The sequence below is a fragment of the Cupressus sempervirens genome, chromosome 9 (genome assembly GCF_028749045.1).
Source record: "Cupressus sempervirens isolate cs-2001-9-10 chromosome 9, ASM2874904v1, whole genome shotgun sequence".
In the NCBI taxonomy this organism is placed as follows: domain Eukaryota; kingdom Viridiplantae; phylum Streptophyta; class Pinopsida; order Cupressales; family Cupressaceae; genus Cupressus; species Cupressus sempervirens.
The window spans coordinates 1,502,972-1,519,683 of NC_143126.1; the positions used below are offsets into that span (position 1 = coordinate 1,502,972).

At 36.0% G+C, this 16,712-nt stretch overlaps 1 protein-coding gene across 1 annotated transcript in view; it reads right to left on the reverse strand.

Moving 5' to 3' along the window:
* Window positions 1–16,712, reverse strand: part of LOC149537317 (putative LRR receptor-like serine/threonine-protein kinase At1g56140) — a 117,790-nt gene that overhangs the window by 62,287 nt on the left and 38,791 nt on the right. The window contains exons 14-17 of the mRNA XM_089802829.1: window positions 13,807–13,875; window positions 13,486–13,530; window positions 13,277–13,329; window positions 10,383–10,768 (exon numbers count right to left, since the gene is read on the reverse strand). Of these exons, the coding sequence (XP_089658955.1) occupies window positions 10,383–10,768; window positions 13,277–13,329; window positions 13,486–13,530; window positions 13,807–13,875 (553 nt within the window). The remainder of the gene's footprint in view (window positions 1–10,382; window positions 10,769–13,276; window positions 13,330–13,485; window positions 13,531–13,806; window positions 13,876–16,712) is intronic.

A 16,712-nucleotide genomic window follows, 5' to 3' on the forward strand; every position in this document is an offset into this window, starting at 1 on the left:
ATTCCCATATTATGATGTTTAGCATATGACTAGATGATGTGAATTGTTGTATTGGATTATCTCATGCTTTATTACTAGCATGTTAGATTTCCTTATGCTTTTATTATAGCATGTTTTAGTATTAAATCTCCACGCCATTAAAGATAAATAAATGCCATTAATAAATTCGCTTGGAGTTTAATAGATTTCCTTAAGATATATTTTAATATATGCGATGAATCTTTTGAGATAGGTTTCAGACCTCTCTGAGATAAGATAAAAACTCTAGGAAATTTCAGGGCTTCAAAAATCTAGACAACCAATTTTCAGGGCTTTAGGATTTCAGACTTAGCCAAGTTTCAGGATTTTGCATTCTACCCCAGCTTGGTGTTTTGTTGATGTGTAGTTGTTCCTTCGAGCCCTCATCTTGTGCATGGTCGTTGTTGGTTTTTGTTTGCATGTGTTAGTTTGGTAGTGGCATTCGGAGATCTGTTGGTTGCCGGGATTGCGGTGAAGTCTTCCATTGCGATCTTTGTGATCCCTGTATGATGTTGTCATGCGCATTCATACTTGTTAAAAAATTATCTTGGCTTGTATTGAATCCTTGTTCCAAGGACCTTCGGGCGGGGCATTACATATCATATCTCATTCTTCTAGTTTTATGTTTTTAGAATATTAAATCTGTATACTGTAATGGTGTTGAAATTTGTTAGATTTGTGAATTACAATCATTTTACTTAAAAGTTTTAACTATGAGAAATCAACTATTCATGTTTCCGCTTTTACAAAATAGTAGTATGTACTTGTATTTGCTTATTAGAAGATATTGGAGAAATCATTGGTTACTGGATGTACGTACTAATCACAAATGGCTTTCTAGGATGCCCTCATTTCCCTTCAATGTTAGCATAATACTAAGTGAATGGATTGCACAACGTGTCCATAAGATATGTGATATTACTCTTTAACCAACAAACTAGGAACTCTACAATTCTTTGCATTGTTTGTAATGACTTGAAAAATGTTTTGAGGCTCCATTATCTCAATGGAAAAGATGAGAAATTAGCAATAAATTGCCCATTTTTTCACTTGCCCCTCACAATCCATGGTTCAAAAACATTTCCCATTTAGGGGACACCACTATTACATGATCAAGGGGAAATTTCTTGCATTCTTCCAAAGTTCCACCCATCTAAAAAAATGCACAATCCTGTCTCAATCCATGAATCCCTTATAGGCTTCAAAGAGTCCTCAACACCCTTGACTTCTCTTTCCAACAAGGTGGTGTGTACCTTCTCATAATCTAGGCACTTATACCCTCTTGAACATTCATTGACACTCTTCAATATCTTCTTCTAGTACAAAGAGCTTGTTGGTTCTCAAAACCACAAATTGGAAATTCAAGAGCCTGTCACTTCTCCGATAGGACTTCTCAATCAGTTCTGGCCAACGAATGAGAATACTTCTCAATTCCCCTGCACTTCAAGCTCCGCTACACCCAGGCAGGTAAACCTTCACCTCAAACGCTGACTGTCTAGTTCGAAGCTTTTCTATAGCAAATTTAAACTTTGGAGTTCTCCAGCTGGCAAGGTCCTCGAACTCGATCAAAATGAAACTAGATGCTGAATACTTGATAATTGAATGTTTTGTATAAATTTTAAATAAGTGATTTGATGTTTGCAGGAAGGAAATTATAGATCTTCTAACTTCAAATAAAAGACTAGTGCCCTTGCTCATCCGGGCGATAGAGTCAACTTCGGTGAACTTTTACATACAACTTCATAATGTTCAATGCACTTGTACTGCCAATAATTTTGATAATCCAAATGCGATAGACCAATTATAATGCAATCTTTAAATTAGTCCAAATTGAATTTTAACTCCACTGAGACAAACTGGACATAGCTGTGGAAACAATTAAATATTTCACAACACCTATGATGATCAAATTTAAAATGCTAATTGACCATGTCCACTTATCTGATAACAAAATCATATACAAAATTTTAAAATATAATTATGAAGGACAATTCGCTTGCAGTTTAAATCTCCACGCCATTAAAGATAAATAAAAGACATTTTATTTTATTAAAAATAAAATAATAGACTTTATATTTCAAAATCATAACTAGCCCTTATTCCTCCTTACAAAAGTATAAATATAAAAATGCTCCTTTGAAAGTAGATGTGAATGTTCGAGTGTTACCCTGACTTGTATTTTCTCTTGACTCATCTTATATCTTTTAATTTTAAAAGACGTGACCTTAAATAAAAAGTCTCACTTCTTTTGATGAGATAATGGCACCTTTTTACTTTTAATAATTCTCTTTAGCCTTACGACCATTAAACTCTAATGATAATCAGATTTATTTTTCTTTTTCGCATCTCACCCGATAAATCCAAATACGTTAATTTTTTAAAGTTGATGGCACTCGATATTCTCAGGTTTGCATGAACGAAGAAATGCTGGAGGTAACAGGGCGGAGTTTCCAAATTTTTTTTCCAATACCCATGGCAATGAAACTATGGCCATTGCATAACATATTTGGTGGAAGGAGGCATTATCCAATGATGAAATTCCATTTTGAGTTTGAGATGAACGTAGTTCTGTAACACTTTCCAAAATTGCATTTTTCATTTGCTTTTTCGTGCAGCGCTCAGGCATACTTCTCAATTGCTGACTTGAACACGTAACTTGCTGTGTGTAACATGGATCTTCATTGACTTCGAACCTGCCAATACGTCTTCAAACATATCTGTTGTTTTTCAGGAATCTCCATCGTGTGCCTGTAATTTTGCTGTTACTTTTCAATGTCTCTTCCTCTTCAATTCTTGGATGCAGAATGGATTATATATCTTGTTCTTGTTGTCGTATATATTTGGCGGTGAAATATCCACCAAGTGCGGCAACAGGGACCTCTGATTGGCATAGAGATTTTTTTTTTACGTATTTAATACTGCTCCAGATCACTATCCATAAAATGGTTGACCTCTTTGTTATACAATTCCACAACTCATCCTGCCATGTTTTGAACTCGCAATCATTCCAGTTGAACTTCTTGCTGTAAACTGTCAGCCATAGATGTAGAGTGAAATAAACAAGATAATGACAATGTAATCCCATTATGCCATCAATTATCCAAAGACTGCACCCTACTCAAATCCAGGAGCTTTGTGTTCAAAACAGGCACAACTTGTTCTTCTCGAACGCAAAGCAGAATGATAGTTTGTAAAATGATCGAAGGTTGGTCTACCCTAGCATAACATTGAGTATTTCTGACCACAGGCTCTATCATAAAGTTCAATAGTATCACCATGATTTGGATCCATAGAAAGTGCAGCCTGGTAATCACGTACAGCAGCTTCAGTGTCCCCTATAGACTCATGGAATGCTCGTCGCAAGTGCAGCAACTGCAAATCAGTTTTAAATGCTATCGCATTTGAAAGCTCTGAGATTGCTTCATTTTCTCTCCGATCATCCATCAGCACTACGGCCCAGTATCTGTATGGATATGTTCTAAGCGGATCCAATTGTGTTGCCATTACAGCTGTAAGAACTTTCACAATTGACTGGTGTGAATGTCATGTTGGTAACTCCAGATTTGCATCTCCATATACAAAGGCTTCTCCACTTGGCTCACACTGAAGGTTGATCATTTCCAACTTTCTAGAGAGATCTATGTAACACTCCTGAAACTAATGTGCATTTACTGATGGAAAACTTGAATTGACTGAGCCCAGCACCAATGATTTAAATGGATACTCTATCATCAAATATTCTTAGCATTATTATGAGATAAAATATATGATAGAAAGCTTAGAAAAATCACTTAAATGGAGGCCCAAAACCTTGGAAATTTGGGCTCCATCAGAGCTAACAACATTGAAAAGCAACCCATCTACATATATGCATCTTTCTATATCATGGTCAGCAATGTCCAAACTCTCATTTTCAAATGAATTTTCCAAGTGTCCCTTTCTTTTGCATGGAATGGGTGCTACAGTATCAGTTTCAATATTAGGTGTGGTCATATAAAGAGGGTAGTCTTGTATCACAACATTCAAAGATGGGGGTTTGTGTTCCTTTGATTTATTTTTTAACAGACAAATTTTGTTATGTGCTTCTCTCTCTTTTGCCTCTTCATTCTTCATGATATATTTTAACACTATTTCATTTGATATAGGTACTCCTTTTTATCTAGGACATTTTTTGACTCCTCTCGTATTAATCCACCCAAATGTCCTAGCACCTAATAATATTAGCTATTTCTTTCTACATCACAACCTTGGCATTTCTAACAAAAACCCCCACCTCCTGGAAGCGCTCTTACAATAACAACATACTTCCACCAAGGAGAATGTTAGATTGTGGTGACTAATCGGGAAAGTACTATACATACTTCATAATTAGTGGGGTTCGAAAAAAAAATTTTGGTACTATTCGTAGATTCGCCATTCGTAGATTCACCACTAAAGTTATGGCTAATTTATGGCCGACATGTTATAACCCTAAAGTGGTTTAATACTTGTATAAAAGGGTTTAGGGTTGGGTATTTTCATTATGTTGTGATGCGAAATTGCTTCTTGCAGCGGTATTGAGCTGTAAGGGATTACGGATTGTAATCAGGTTGTAATCACTAGATAGTAATAATATTGGACTTGCTGTTTGGTGGACGTAGCTCATGGATTGGGTGAACCACGTTAAATTTTGGTGCTTTGTGTTCATTTGTGTGTGATCTATTATTTTTTGTTATTGGTTATATTTACATGTAGTTTTTATTTCTGTCTGTGGTTTATCCTAACAAGTGGTATCAGAGCGAGGTTGTCTTTCAGTTATCCTCTGCAGGAAAGTCTCACGGTTAAGTGAGAGTCTCACGGTTGAGTGGGAGCGATGGCAGATGAGGGTAAGCTGAGGGTTGACAGGTTTAATGGGTAGAATTTCCAGTTATGGAAGATGCAAATGGAAGACTATCTATATCAGAAAGATTTATGGAAGTCGTTGGAAGGCAAAGCCAAGAATCAGGGAACTATGTCTGATGCTGAAGGGGATCTTTTGGACAGAAAGGCGCTCGGAAGCATTCGGTTATGCTTGGCACCATCGGTGGCATTTAATATTACAAAAGCAAAGACGACAGAAGATTTGATGAAAACTCTAGCGACACTATATGAAAAGCCATCCGCTTCAAACAAGGTATTTCTCATGAAGTGTTTATTAATATGAAAATGGCAGAAGGTGGATCTGTTGCAGATCATTTAAATGACTTTAATACTATTACTAGTCAGTTATCTTCTGTGGGTATCAATTTTGATAAAGAAATTAGGGCTCTCTTGATTTTGTGTTCTTTGCCTGAAAGATGGAATGGCTTGGTAATGGCGGTGAGTAATTCTATTCCTGGATCTAGTACCCTAAAATATGATGATGTGATCGGTGTTGTTTTGAGTGAGGAAACTCGTAGGAAATCCGCAGGTGGATCTACATCAGGAAGTGCTTTGAATGCACAAAGCAGGGGCAGAACGACTAAGAGAGGAAGTAACTTTGAAAATCATGGAAAATCAAGAGGAAAGTCAAAGGGGAAGAGGTCTCAATCGAGAGGACCAAATGATTGCTGGTACTGTGGAAAACCAGAGCACAAAAAGAAAGATAGCTGGAATCGAAAGAAAAATGAAGGAGATAAATCAAATGGAGACAAGGAGGCAAATGTGGTAAGTAACAAATCCAAAGAGGATGCTTTGCTTTTATCTTTAGAAAGTGTTGATGATTCATGGGTTTTAGATTCTGGTGCTTCATTTCGTGCTACACCTCATAGAGGTTATTTCATTGATTATGTCCAAGGGGATTTTGGGCTTGTTTATTTGGGGGATAATGAACCCTGTCAAATTGTTGGAAAGGGAAAAATTAAAATTAAGTTGCAGAATGGGAATCATTGGCTACTACATGAGGTAAGACATGTTCCAAGGCTGAGTAGGAATTTAATTTCAGCGGGGCAACTCAGTGATGAGGGCTGTGTAGTTACTTTTAATGATAAAAATTGGAAGGTTTCAAAAAGTTCCCTTGTAGTAGCAAAAGGTGTGAAAGTAGGCACCTTATATCTTTGTACAAGTCATATTGTTCTTTCTACTTTGATTGTTTCAGAGAAAAATGAATGTTCAGGAACAATTGCTACAGTTGAGCAGCAAAAACAAATAGTTGCTGTAGATTCTGATACAGCACTGTGGCACAACAGACTTGGGCACATGAGTGAGAAAGGTATGAAAGTACTTCATTCAAAAAAAGTTTTACCAGGTCTGAAATGTGTTAATATGGATTTTTGTGAAAGTTGTGTGTATGGAAAACAAAAGAGAGTGAGTTTTGTAAAGACTGGGAAGGAAAAGAAAAAGGAGAAATTAGAGCTTGTGCATACAGATGTATGGGGACCAGCTTAGGTATCTTCCCTTGGTGGCTCTCATTATTATGTTACATTTATTGATGATGCAACTAGAAAAGTATGGGTTTATTTCCTTAGATAGAAATCTGATGTATTTCAAATTTTTAAGAAATGGAAATGCTTGGTTGAAAATGAGACTGGTAAGAAATTAAAATGTCTCAGATTTGATAATGGTGGTGAGTATTGCAGTCATGAATTTGAAGATTATTGTTTCACCAATGGTATTTTTAGACAGAAAACTATTCCAAGGACTCCACAGGAAAATGGAGTGGCTAAACACATGAATAGGGCTATAATGGAGAACGCAAGGAGCATGAGGTTGCATGCTGGGTTGCCCTTACACATGTGGGTGGAGGCTGTCAATACTGCAGTATATTTGATTATAGAGGTCCCTCTACTCCTTTGGGCTGTGGTATTCCAGAGGAGGCATGGACTGGTAAGAAGGTGAGTTATTCTTTTCTCAAGACTTTCGGTTGTGAAGCTTTTGCTCATATAGACTCTGAAAATAGAACCAAGCTAGAGGCTAAATCAAAGAAATGTGTCTTTTTTGGATATGGCATTAATGAATTTGGTTAGGCTTTGGGATTTTGAAAATCATAAAATTGTTAGAAGTCAGGATGTCATATTCAATGAGAAAGTGTTGTACAAAGATCTGTTGCAGCAACATGAGAAGAAAGAAGATAATTATGTAGTGTTGGATGATACTCCAAAAGCTGATGTTCCAGCCATTCCTCATAATGTGCAACAACCGCAACAACAAATACCACACACACTAGTGAATGTTAGATGGTCAACAAAGCAAATTAGACCTCCACAAAGATTTTCTCCCTCTTTGTATTCTATTTTACTTACTAATGCTAGTGAACCTAAAAGTTATGATGAAGCTGTGCAGGTGGATACTAAGCTTCAGTGGGAGTCTGCCATGAAAGATGAAATGGACTCTTTGCTGAAGAATAAGACATGGGAGCTATACAAGTTGCCTGTAGGTAAAAAAGCTTTACAGAATAAGTGGGTTTACAAGTTGAAAGAAGAGGAAGGAGGTAAGAAAAGATTTAAGGACAGATTAGTTGTAAAAGGATTTGCACAGAAAAAGGGAATTGATTTTGATGAAATAGTTTCTCCTGTTGTTAAAATGACTTCTATCTGTACTGTTTTAAGTCTTGTGGCTACTAAAGATTTGCATTTAGAGCAGCTGGATGTTAAAACAGCCTTTCTTCATGGTGATTTGGATGAAGAAATATATATGGCTCAACCATGGGGATTTGAGGTCAAAGGTAAGGAGAATTTAGTGTGCAAATTGAAAAAAGTTTATATGGCTTGAAGCAAGCACCTCGGCAATGGTATCTGAAATTTGACAGGTTTATGCATGAGCATGGCTATAACAGGTGTCATTCAGATTATTGTGTTTATTTTAAGAGGTTGGATGATGATAGCTACATTATTTTATGTTTATATGTTGATGATATGCTTGTAGCCAGGTCTAACATGGATCATATTAAGGGGTTGAAATGTCAGTTAGCACATGCATTTTCTATGAAGGATTTGGGGGCAGCAAAACAAATCCTTGGTATGAAGATTTGCAAAGATAGGAAGAACAGAACATTGACACTATCTCAAGCTGATTATGTTGAGAAGGTGTTGCAACGTTTCTCCATGGAGAATGCTAAAGCTGTCAGCACACCTTTACCTGGTCATTTGAAATTGACTAAGAAGATGTGTCCTAAGACACAAGAAGTGGGGGATAAGATGTCCAAGGTACCCTATGCTTCAGCTATAGGAAGCTTGATGTATGCTATGGTATGCACTAGGCCAGATATTGCCCATGCAGTGGGAGTCGTTAGCAGGTATATGAGTCATCCAAGATTTGAGCATTGAAATGCTGTCAAGTGGATTCTCAGATATTTGAGAGGAACATCCAATAAGTGTTTACACTTTGGGGGCTCTACTACTGATTTACAGGGCTATGTTGATTCAAATTTGGCAAGGGATATTGATACCAAGCGGAGTACACAAGTTATGTCTTTACTGTTGGGGCAGCCATGAGCTGGGTTTCTAGGTTACAGAAGATTAATGCTCTATCCACTACAAAGGCAGAGTATGTTGCTGCTACAGAGGCAGCCAAGGAGATGATATGGCTTCAGTTCTTCTTGAAAGAATTGAGACATCCTTAGAAGGATAATTATTTGTTCACAGATAGTCAGAGTGCCATTCATCTTGCAAAGAATTCAGCTCTGCATTCTAAGGCCAAACACATACAGTTGCGGTACCATTTCATTCGGTCAATTTTGGAGGATGGACATTAAAGTTGGAGAAGATACATACCAGTGACAATCTAGCAGATATGTTGACAAAGGTTGTAACAAAGGAGAAGTTGAACTCCTCTTCAACTTCGGTTGGTCTTTTAGACTGAACATGAATAAAAGAACAGCAGAGTCCAGGTCAGTTTGATCTAGTGAGAGCCCCATGTGGTAGTAGTATTGCTACAAGATCAATCTCCAAGTGGGAGATTGTTAGATTGTGGTGACTGATCAAAAAAGTACTGTACATACTTCATAATTAGCAGGGTTAAAAAAAAAAATTTGGTACTATTCGTAGATTTGCCACTAAAGTTATGGCTAATTTATGGCCGACATGATATAACCCTAAAGCGGTTTAATACTTGTATAAAAAGGTTTAGGGTTGGGTATTTTCATTATGTTATGATGCGAAATTGCTTCTTGCGGCAGTATTGAGCTGTAAGGGATTACGGATTGTAATCAGGTTGTAATCACTGGATTGTAATAATATTGGACTTGTTGTTTGGTAGATGTAGCCTAGGGATTGGGTGAACCACGTTAAATCTTGGTGCCTTGTGTTCATTTCTGTGTGATCTATTATTTTCTATTATTGGTTATATTTGCATGTAGTTTTTTATTTCTGTCCGTGGTTTATCCTAACAGAGAATCATAATTTGGATCTATTTTTTTGTTGTTGAGGATTGGCATTGCCTATGGAGGAAGATCTAGATGCCATTGTAGTTCCCATGGCAAGAAAGTTTATACACATTCAACATAAAGACAAATAATGGACAAAACAATAGAACAAAAACAAACAAAAATATGAAAAAAAGAAAACTTACCTCTTTCACCCATTACAAGCTTCACAAATCAATTTTCTATTCCCTCTTGCTCAATCGAACATTTTCTCGACCACCTATTTGCACACCAAATGAGCCATAAAACCCAACACAATTCAGTCTAAAACACCTTTTTAGGGTTATCGATCTCAAAATTTTATTAAATTTTCCAAAAGAATCAACTTGATCGTCACTTTTCCAGCTGAGGCCACAGTTGGTTCAATGCATTTTTCTCAGGTCTGGCTTGGGTTCAAATCTGGCCCACCCGGATTCAATCAAGCGCTTGGGAAAAGGATCCTGTCTGGATCCATAGGCAGACTAGCACTGGATCCAGACCAGGACCCAATTCAAATCAAACTAGAACCTGGAGCTGGGAGGGGCAAACAAGGTAGCATAGCATCTAATGATCTGATTTTAGCATTTTTGGTCCCTTAGGGCATAGAGCATATCTTTTTCTGTCCATATGGTTTTATCCAACTTTCTCAAGATTTGTGTCTGACATGATAGTTATAAATAAGGCTGGTACTTTCCAGGGGCGCATGTTCTACATGAATGTCTTGCGCTTTCATCTCTTTCTGCTTGTCTCTTTTATGATAAGCTGTAACTATTTGTTTATTTGAAGCTATATGAGCTAATGTTTCTATAAATAACATCAGAAAAGATATACTCATCTAGTACCAAAAAGAAAAGAAAATGCTTTTACTGTCCACAGGCAAACAAATTTGTTGGTTGCAGCTTGTACTTAAAATATTCATTAACAGCCTTAATTTAGTATTTACTATTGAGATACCCGACAATAGATTTTCTACATGTATATATATAATTTATATCTTTCTGTGTCCTTACGGTTTGCTGAGACATACCTGCACAAAGACATCAAAGAAACGTGATCCAAGACTCCGCCAGACTTGTCCACTTGGAATCTGGATTTCCTCAAAGTGGAGTTCTACATTGTAAATGCCATTCTCAAGACCAAGTCCATAGTATCTGAGGGAAAGGGGAGAAAGACGTGCTGTTTGATGTATTGATGGGTTCTGATTGGCATTTGCTGTGTAAGTATATTGATCACTTCTTTCAATGCTTAAACCTGAGTTATTTACAAAAAACCCTACTGAACTAACTCCCCAGCTCTCTGCAGAGTTCATGTAGAATGATGCTGAACTTAGTACTTCATTATCACTCTCAAAAGTCACTCTTGTTGAAGAATCAATGAACTTTGGACCTCCACAATTGATGGCCAAGGAAGAAACTGTCAGAAAAGACATTAAGAGTCAGATCATATAATAGACAGAGGCACTATTCAATAATTCAGTTATCATTATTTGAGATTAAGCAATTACACAATACAAGTATACAATGTATACTTCAAAGATCTGCTTCATATTTTAACTGCTACTGAAAAGAAACTAATAAAATGTGTCATAATATTGTGTACTGTAATTTTCTAGGAGGCTTACATTCTGATACAAAAATTGCTCTTTCAAACTCCCGTCTTAGTTGACATTGGTGACTTATTATACATGTATATTTTTAGGTTTTTTTGACCCTAGTTATGTGTGGTTGGTTGATAGAAAAACAATTGTGTCAGGTTCACCCCACTAAAAGATGAAATAGCATTCTATAATCTAAATCATAATATTTATGAAGAATAACATGATAATTAGTAAAACCTTGGAAACTCTGTTTGAAGAGATAATCATGGTTGTAAAAGGAACAATCTCATAAGATTAGAATTAAATATAAATTATTTTCATAAAATTTAGAGTGGGCTATGTAACATTCACATATTTGAAGGTTTGCAGGCTTGTCCCCAATTTTAGTTTGTATAATATCTACCCTAGATCCCATATCAGCCAGAAACTATTGTTTGCATAATTTGTGGAGTTTGATTTATGCAACCATGTTACTAGAATTATTACAAAGCCATTAGCAGTTTGTGATGTATAGGTTCGACCTGATGTCTTAAGATTATAACTATCTTATTCTAATAGAAACAATTCAAAGATTATTCATAGGGCTTCTATTTTATACAAAAAAAAAAACAGTGATATGTCATTCAGAAATGATGCGTAAATAACCATATTGGCCAACTTTTTTCGTGTCAATTCTATTTTTATGCACTTCTCCAGAAACAGAAGTTATATATCCTCTATTGTGTATCAAAAATTAATCAATACGAGTACTCTATAAACAACATCGTTTTGTATTTTGCTATCCACTTATTATTCCCCATTATATCCATCTAGGATAACCACAATGCATGACCAAGGTTGATCAAAAATTGAAATTGAAAGTTAACAAATAATTTCCCAGAGCAGGACAATCGGTGGAATGAAAAGAAAAAAGCCAGCAGTAGAAATGGTGAGGTCAAGTAATAGTCAAAAGCATTCCATCAAATTAAAGGAATTTTCATCCTATTACATAAACTCTGGTACAGGTAAGCCACTTCACAAGGCATCCATCCATAGGAGAGGCATATGATGATAGGAGGCATCTGCCAACAAAAAGGAATCCATCAACAGGGCATTCATTATTACACAAAATTTTGTCTGTAAAAATTCTTCCATCAATGGGAAGACACAACGAATCCACCAATAACAGGGTCATTTTCAATTACAACTTCATCAGTAACAAGGACTTCAATATTTATGTTACTTTTTACTCTCACATGAATTTTTAAGTCAGTTTAAGATGATTTTCATGAGTGGTTATTACATAGAGGACATAAAATGTAATCACTCACTTACCCTGTAGCCACTCACTAAATGAAAAGTCTTTTAGTGCATGTACAAAATACACATCTCGCAATTATTATCAATTTGTAATCAATCCACTGACTCAATACCTTTCATTTTGTTAAGTATTTAAAGCTGCCTGGACATTTATAATTATAGGTTGATCCTATTACTAAAAATTTCTTGAAGGCGTGTGTATTTTCAGTGGGTCTCCTTAGCTTGTTATTAGTACCAACATAAACGAAATAAAGGTCATTAAAATAACTACTCATGGAAATTGGTCATGATATAGCTGACTTAATTAAAAAGAGATCAATCCAACCTTAAATAATCTTGTTAAATATCATTGCAGGAGCTCCAACTACTTTACAAAATAAAAGGTGTCATGAATATTGGGGTTGATCCTACAATGATAATAATTGTGAGACAAAAGAAACTCAAAAATTACATGCACTCAAAGCTTTAATAACTGGGAAATAGTCTATGGAAAAGCTCAAAGTAATGAATATTTTTAATGATAATCACTAGTTGTCACCCATATTAATAAATGCTCAAAGAGCTTGTGTTTTGTAAGTTTCCTTGCCTTATAATTATTGCCAACTTAAAATAATTAAAAGTTAAATAATAACTCTGAGAGATAATGATAACTACTTACAAAATTTGGTCATATAGAAAATGACTCAAATCACAAGAAAGTCCCATTACAAATAAACATTTAGCCAAAAACAACCATAAAGCTCTGTATTCTTTATATTTTTATATTCTAATTAAAAAATTTAACAAGAAAAAAAAAAATATTTATTAAAGGTAATTCAACATGCAGCCTAGAGTGTCAACATTACCTTCTAATATAATTGGTAATAAAGAAAAATTAAATGAAAAGACAATCAGACCCCAATTATTATACAAGTAGTTTGGACTAGAATGAAATGAATTCAATATATTTGTCCCTTTTCACTTGTGGATGACACGGGGATGTACATAAAGGCCTATTTACAAAATCTATTGCATAAAATACTTACTCTTTGGTTTTCCTTTGTGGCATGGAAAGCTTTGTTGAAGACAAGCCAATAAGCTATACGAAGACAAACAAGCTCTTTAGATACCTTCAATCGGTGGAAAAATATGTTTTCTAGTAAATCATAGCAGAATAGATAATGTGTTTGAGAATTGTCAAATATGATTAATATATATAATGAACCTAAACTAAATAGATGCATCAGCAATATACCTTTGATTTGTTGCATTGCTCTCCAAAAAGTTTCCAATCAAGTTTCTACAAGTTGAATAACAAATAGATGTGTTAATAATACAAGTTTGTGCTTATGAGAATCAAGAGATGCCTTCTAGAATTCAAAACACAAAGGAATTGTGATTATGAAGTTGGAAGACAAACTCAAGAAGCATAGTTGCAAAATAAGAGAATAGAGAACTTGAGAGCCTTTCTTTCTCTGGTTCCTTCTCATAAAAATATATAAATTCAAGATAAATGTAATTCAATTTTTTTAAAAACTCGAGAAAAATGCTTCTATAAGTAGAGATAAGTTCTTACATGGTTAGATTAAGGTTGTCATTATACCATGTTGGAATCAGCCCTGAGAAGTTGTTGTATGACAAATCTCTGGAAAGAATTGAATCACATAAATAAATCAATTACAAGAAACAAAAAGTGATGATGCTTAGAGATGACTGAATACCATTTATGAATTGGTGTTTGAATGAATATTTCATATTACAATAGAGAGAGCATAATGCATTTATAACCTCATAAAACCTTAATGCCCTTTCTAAACTTAGGACTGAACTATTACCAGCAGCAAGTAGAAAATAACCAATGCATATAATACTTCGAAATATATAGATCATATCAGCCTTGCATTATCAATTAGATAGTGCATGGTACATATTATTGTAGCACTGGAAGGACCTTAATACAAGCGCATTTACCCTGACATACATCATGCTATTCATGTGACAAGAATACCCAATGGTGATTGATTACACACAGCCATTAAAAACTAGATATACTAACCAGAGTCATTACAAAACTACTTAATGATAAAAATACAACTGATAACAACAGAATTCATACAATGATAATAAATAATGGTAATAGTAATATAATTGTCTACATTATCCTCTGTAACATACGAATTTTCCCAAAGTTAAAAAAAATAGATGATTTTTCCCTAGGGTTAGATCTCAAAGTATTTGCCCTATACTATATATAGAAAATTTGTGCCTTAGAATTTATAACTGTTAATGATCACGTAGAGGAAATGAGCATATATCTACATCAAGAAAATATTATCATGATTATGGCTACAGCCAAAGATAATGTATTCTAACCCATGTATAATCATTTGAAAAGAACTCGCAATCATATTCTCAACCATTTATAATCATTTGAAAGAAACTGACAATTCTAATCTAAGCTATTTATATTTATTTAAAAGGAAACAACATATGAAATCTATGCTGATAAATGAACAAGGAGATAGATAAGAATTCAGATTTCATACATATAACTGAAATAACTGTCATTGTGGTGATCAAGCCTCGGCTTTTGGAGAAGAGGAGAAGCATTGACATAGGCTTAACCTCCCAACTGCAGACCTTATATTATCCCCACACAAATTTTAAACAAGAAAGGCCCTCCCTGCCCCGGGTTAGGCTTGGGGCACTATTGTCCAGCCATCTGAGCTTAGCAGTGTAAGAGTATCTACTTAGCAATAGGCAAGGTTGAGGATATTCCTCCTCCAACCATTTCTCTATTAGCTGGCACCACCGACCTCTTTGTGACAAAAAAATAAAGACAAGCATGCCTCTAATCAACCTTGGCCAAGGATTTAGATGGGCATTAGTTAACCCGATCACCACCGCTCAACTTGACAACAAAGTATAGCTTTGGACATTCATGAGCTTACTCTTTTTAATAGCTTTCATTTTAAGGAAAATTTGCCAACTATGGAAGTTCTGATCATATTATATTTCTTTTCTTTCTTGCAGGAAACCTCTCCTCTTCACGCATTGACTAAGGCTTCACTAGCCTTGGTGAGTCCCTAGAGATTTATCAAACTCTTTGAGATCCTTTCACATGGTTACATAGATTAATAAGAAAATCCATATCAAAAGTACAGTGTAGACCAGCATGTACATTGGTGTACTGCACATAGTGTTCAGAATTTATAACAGGACTCTCACGAGTTAGGATCAAGAAAATGGATCAGATCATAAGCATAAATCTTTCATGGCCATAGGATTGTCTAGCTGGTCTAAGACTCTAAAAACATTTGCATATTTTCCAACCACATGCCGTCGGTAGAAATTGTGTATTAGTCGACGGGTCCCTTCGGAAAGGTTCTTGTTATGTAGCGACATGTTGTATGTGGCCGACCGACTCCTTCGGGAAAGTTCTTTGGAAAGTATTTATAACCCCTTCGGGAAGCATTGTATGGAGGAGATCTTATCATTCAAGCATAATGTAATGTTTCTGGCATATGTGAAAGAGTTCTGTTATTCATTATCTGTGTGCGTTTCATAATTAATCTATGCAGTAAACATTTGGCGTCGTTGCCCGATGGACCTGGTACGCAGGTAGGCGAATGGAAATTAAATGCCAAATCAGTTGAACAAGAATAAGGATAAGCTGAAAGAAAAGGACGACATACGCGTCGCACAGGAAAATTTAATTCTAGCACAGCAGATAGAGCGTCGAAGGAGATTTCAGAAGATTGCCGATAGAAACAAGAGCGCGGAAGGATTGTTGAAGGAAACTCGACAACGGCTTGATTTGGTGGAAGAAGCGAGGGAGGAGTTTCTGAACCTGCATACACCACAGGAAGAGAATCCTGACGGAAGGAGATCGACTCACACGGCTCGGAGTGCCAAGGGCTCACGAGCGTGGAGTGACCTCTTCGTCCGAGATATACTTTTGGAACGGACAACTTCAGTTGACGAAACCTCTTCTTCACCAAACAGAGCGGGTGTCCAGAACAGCGCAAGTGTTGGAAATAGCGCAGGTGTGCAGAACAGCGTGGGTGTTGGAAACAGTGCGGGTGTGCAGAACAGCGCGGGAGCTCAAAACAGCACGGGTGCTCAAAACAGCGCAGGAGTGCAAAACAACACAGGTACACAACAAAACCCTCAATATACAGTAATAATGGCAGGTCCAAAAGAAAAGTTGCCTAAATTTGATGGTGAAGGAACCGTCGATCCGATTCGACATTATAAAACATGTGAAACAATCTAGAGAGCAAATGGCATAACAGATACGAACGAATGGGTCTAACAGTTTCCAGCCACCCTATGGGGTGTTGCAATTGATTGGTTTACTGACATAGATGCGCAGAAGTTAAACAGTTTGGATAATATTAAGAAGGAATTTATTGCGAAATTTCAAATATTGCGAGACAATAATGAGATTGTAGCGGAGATATTCAATACTAAGCAAGGGAA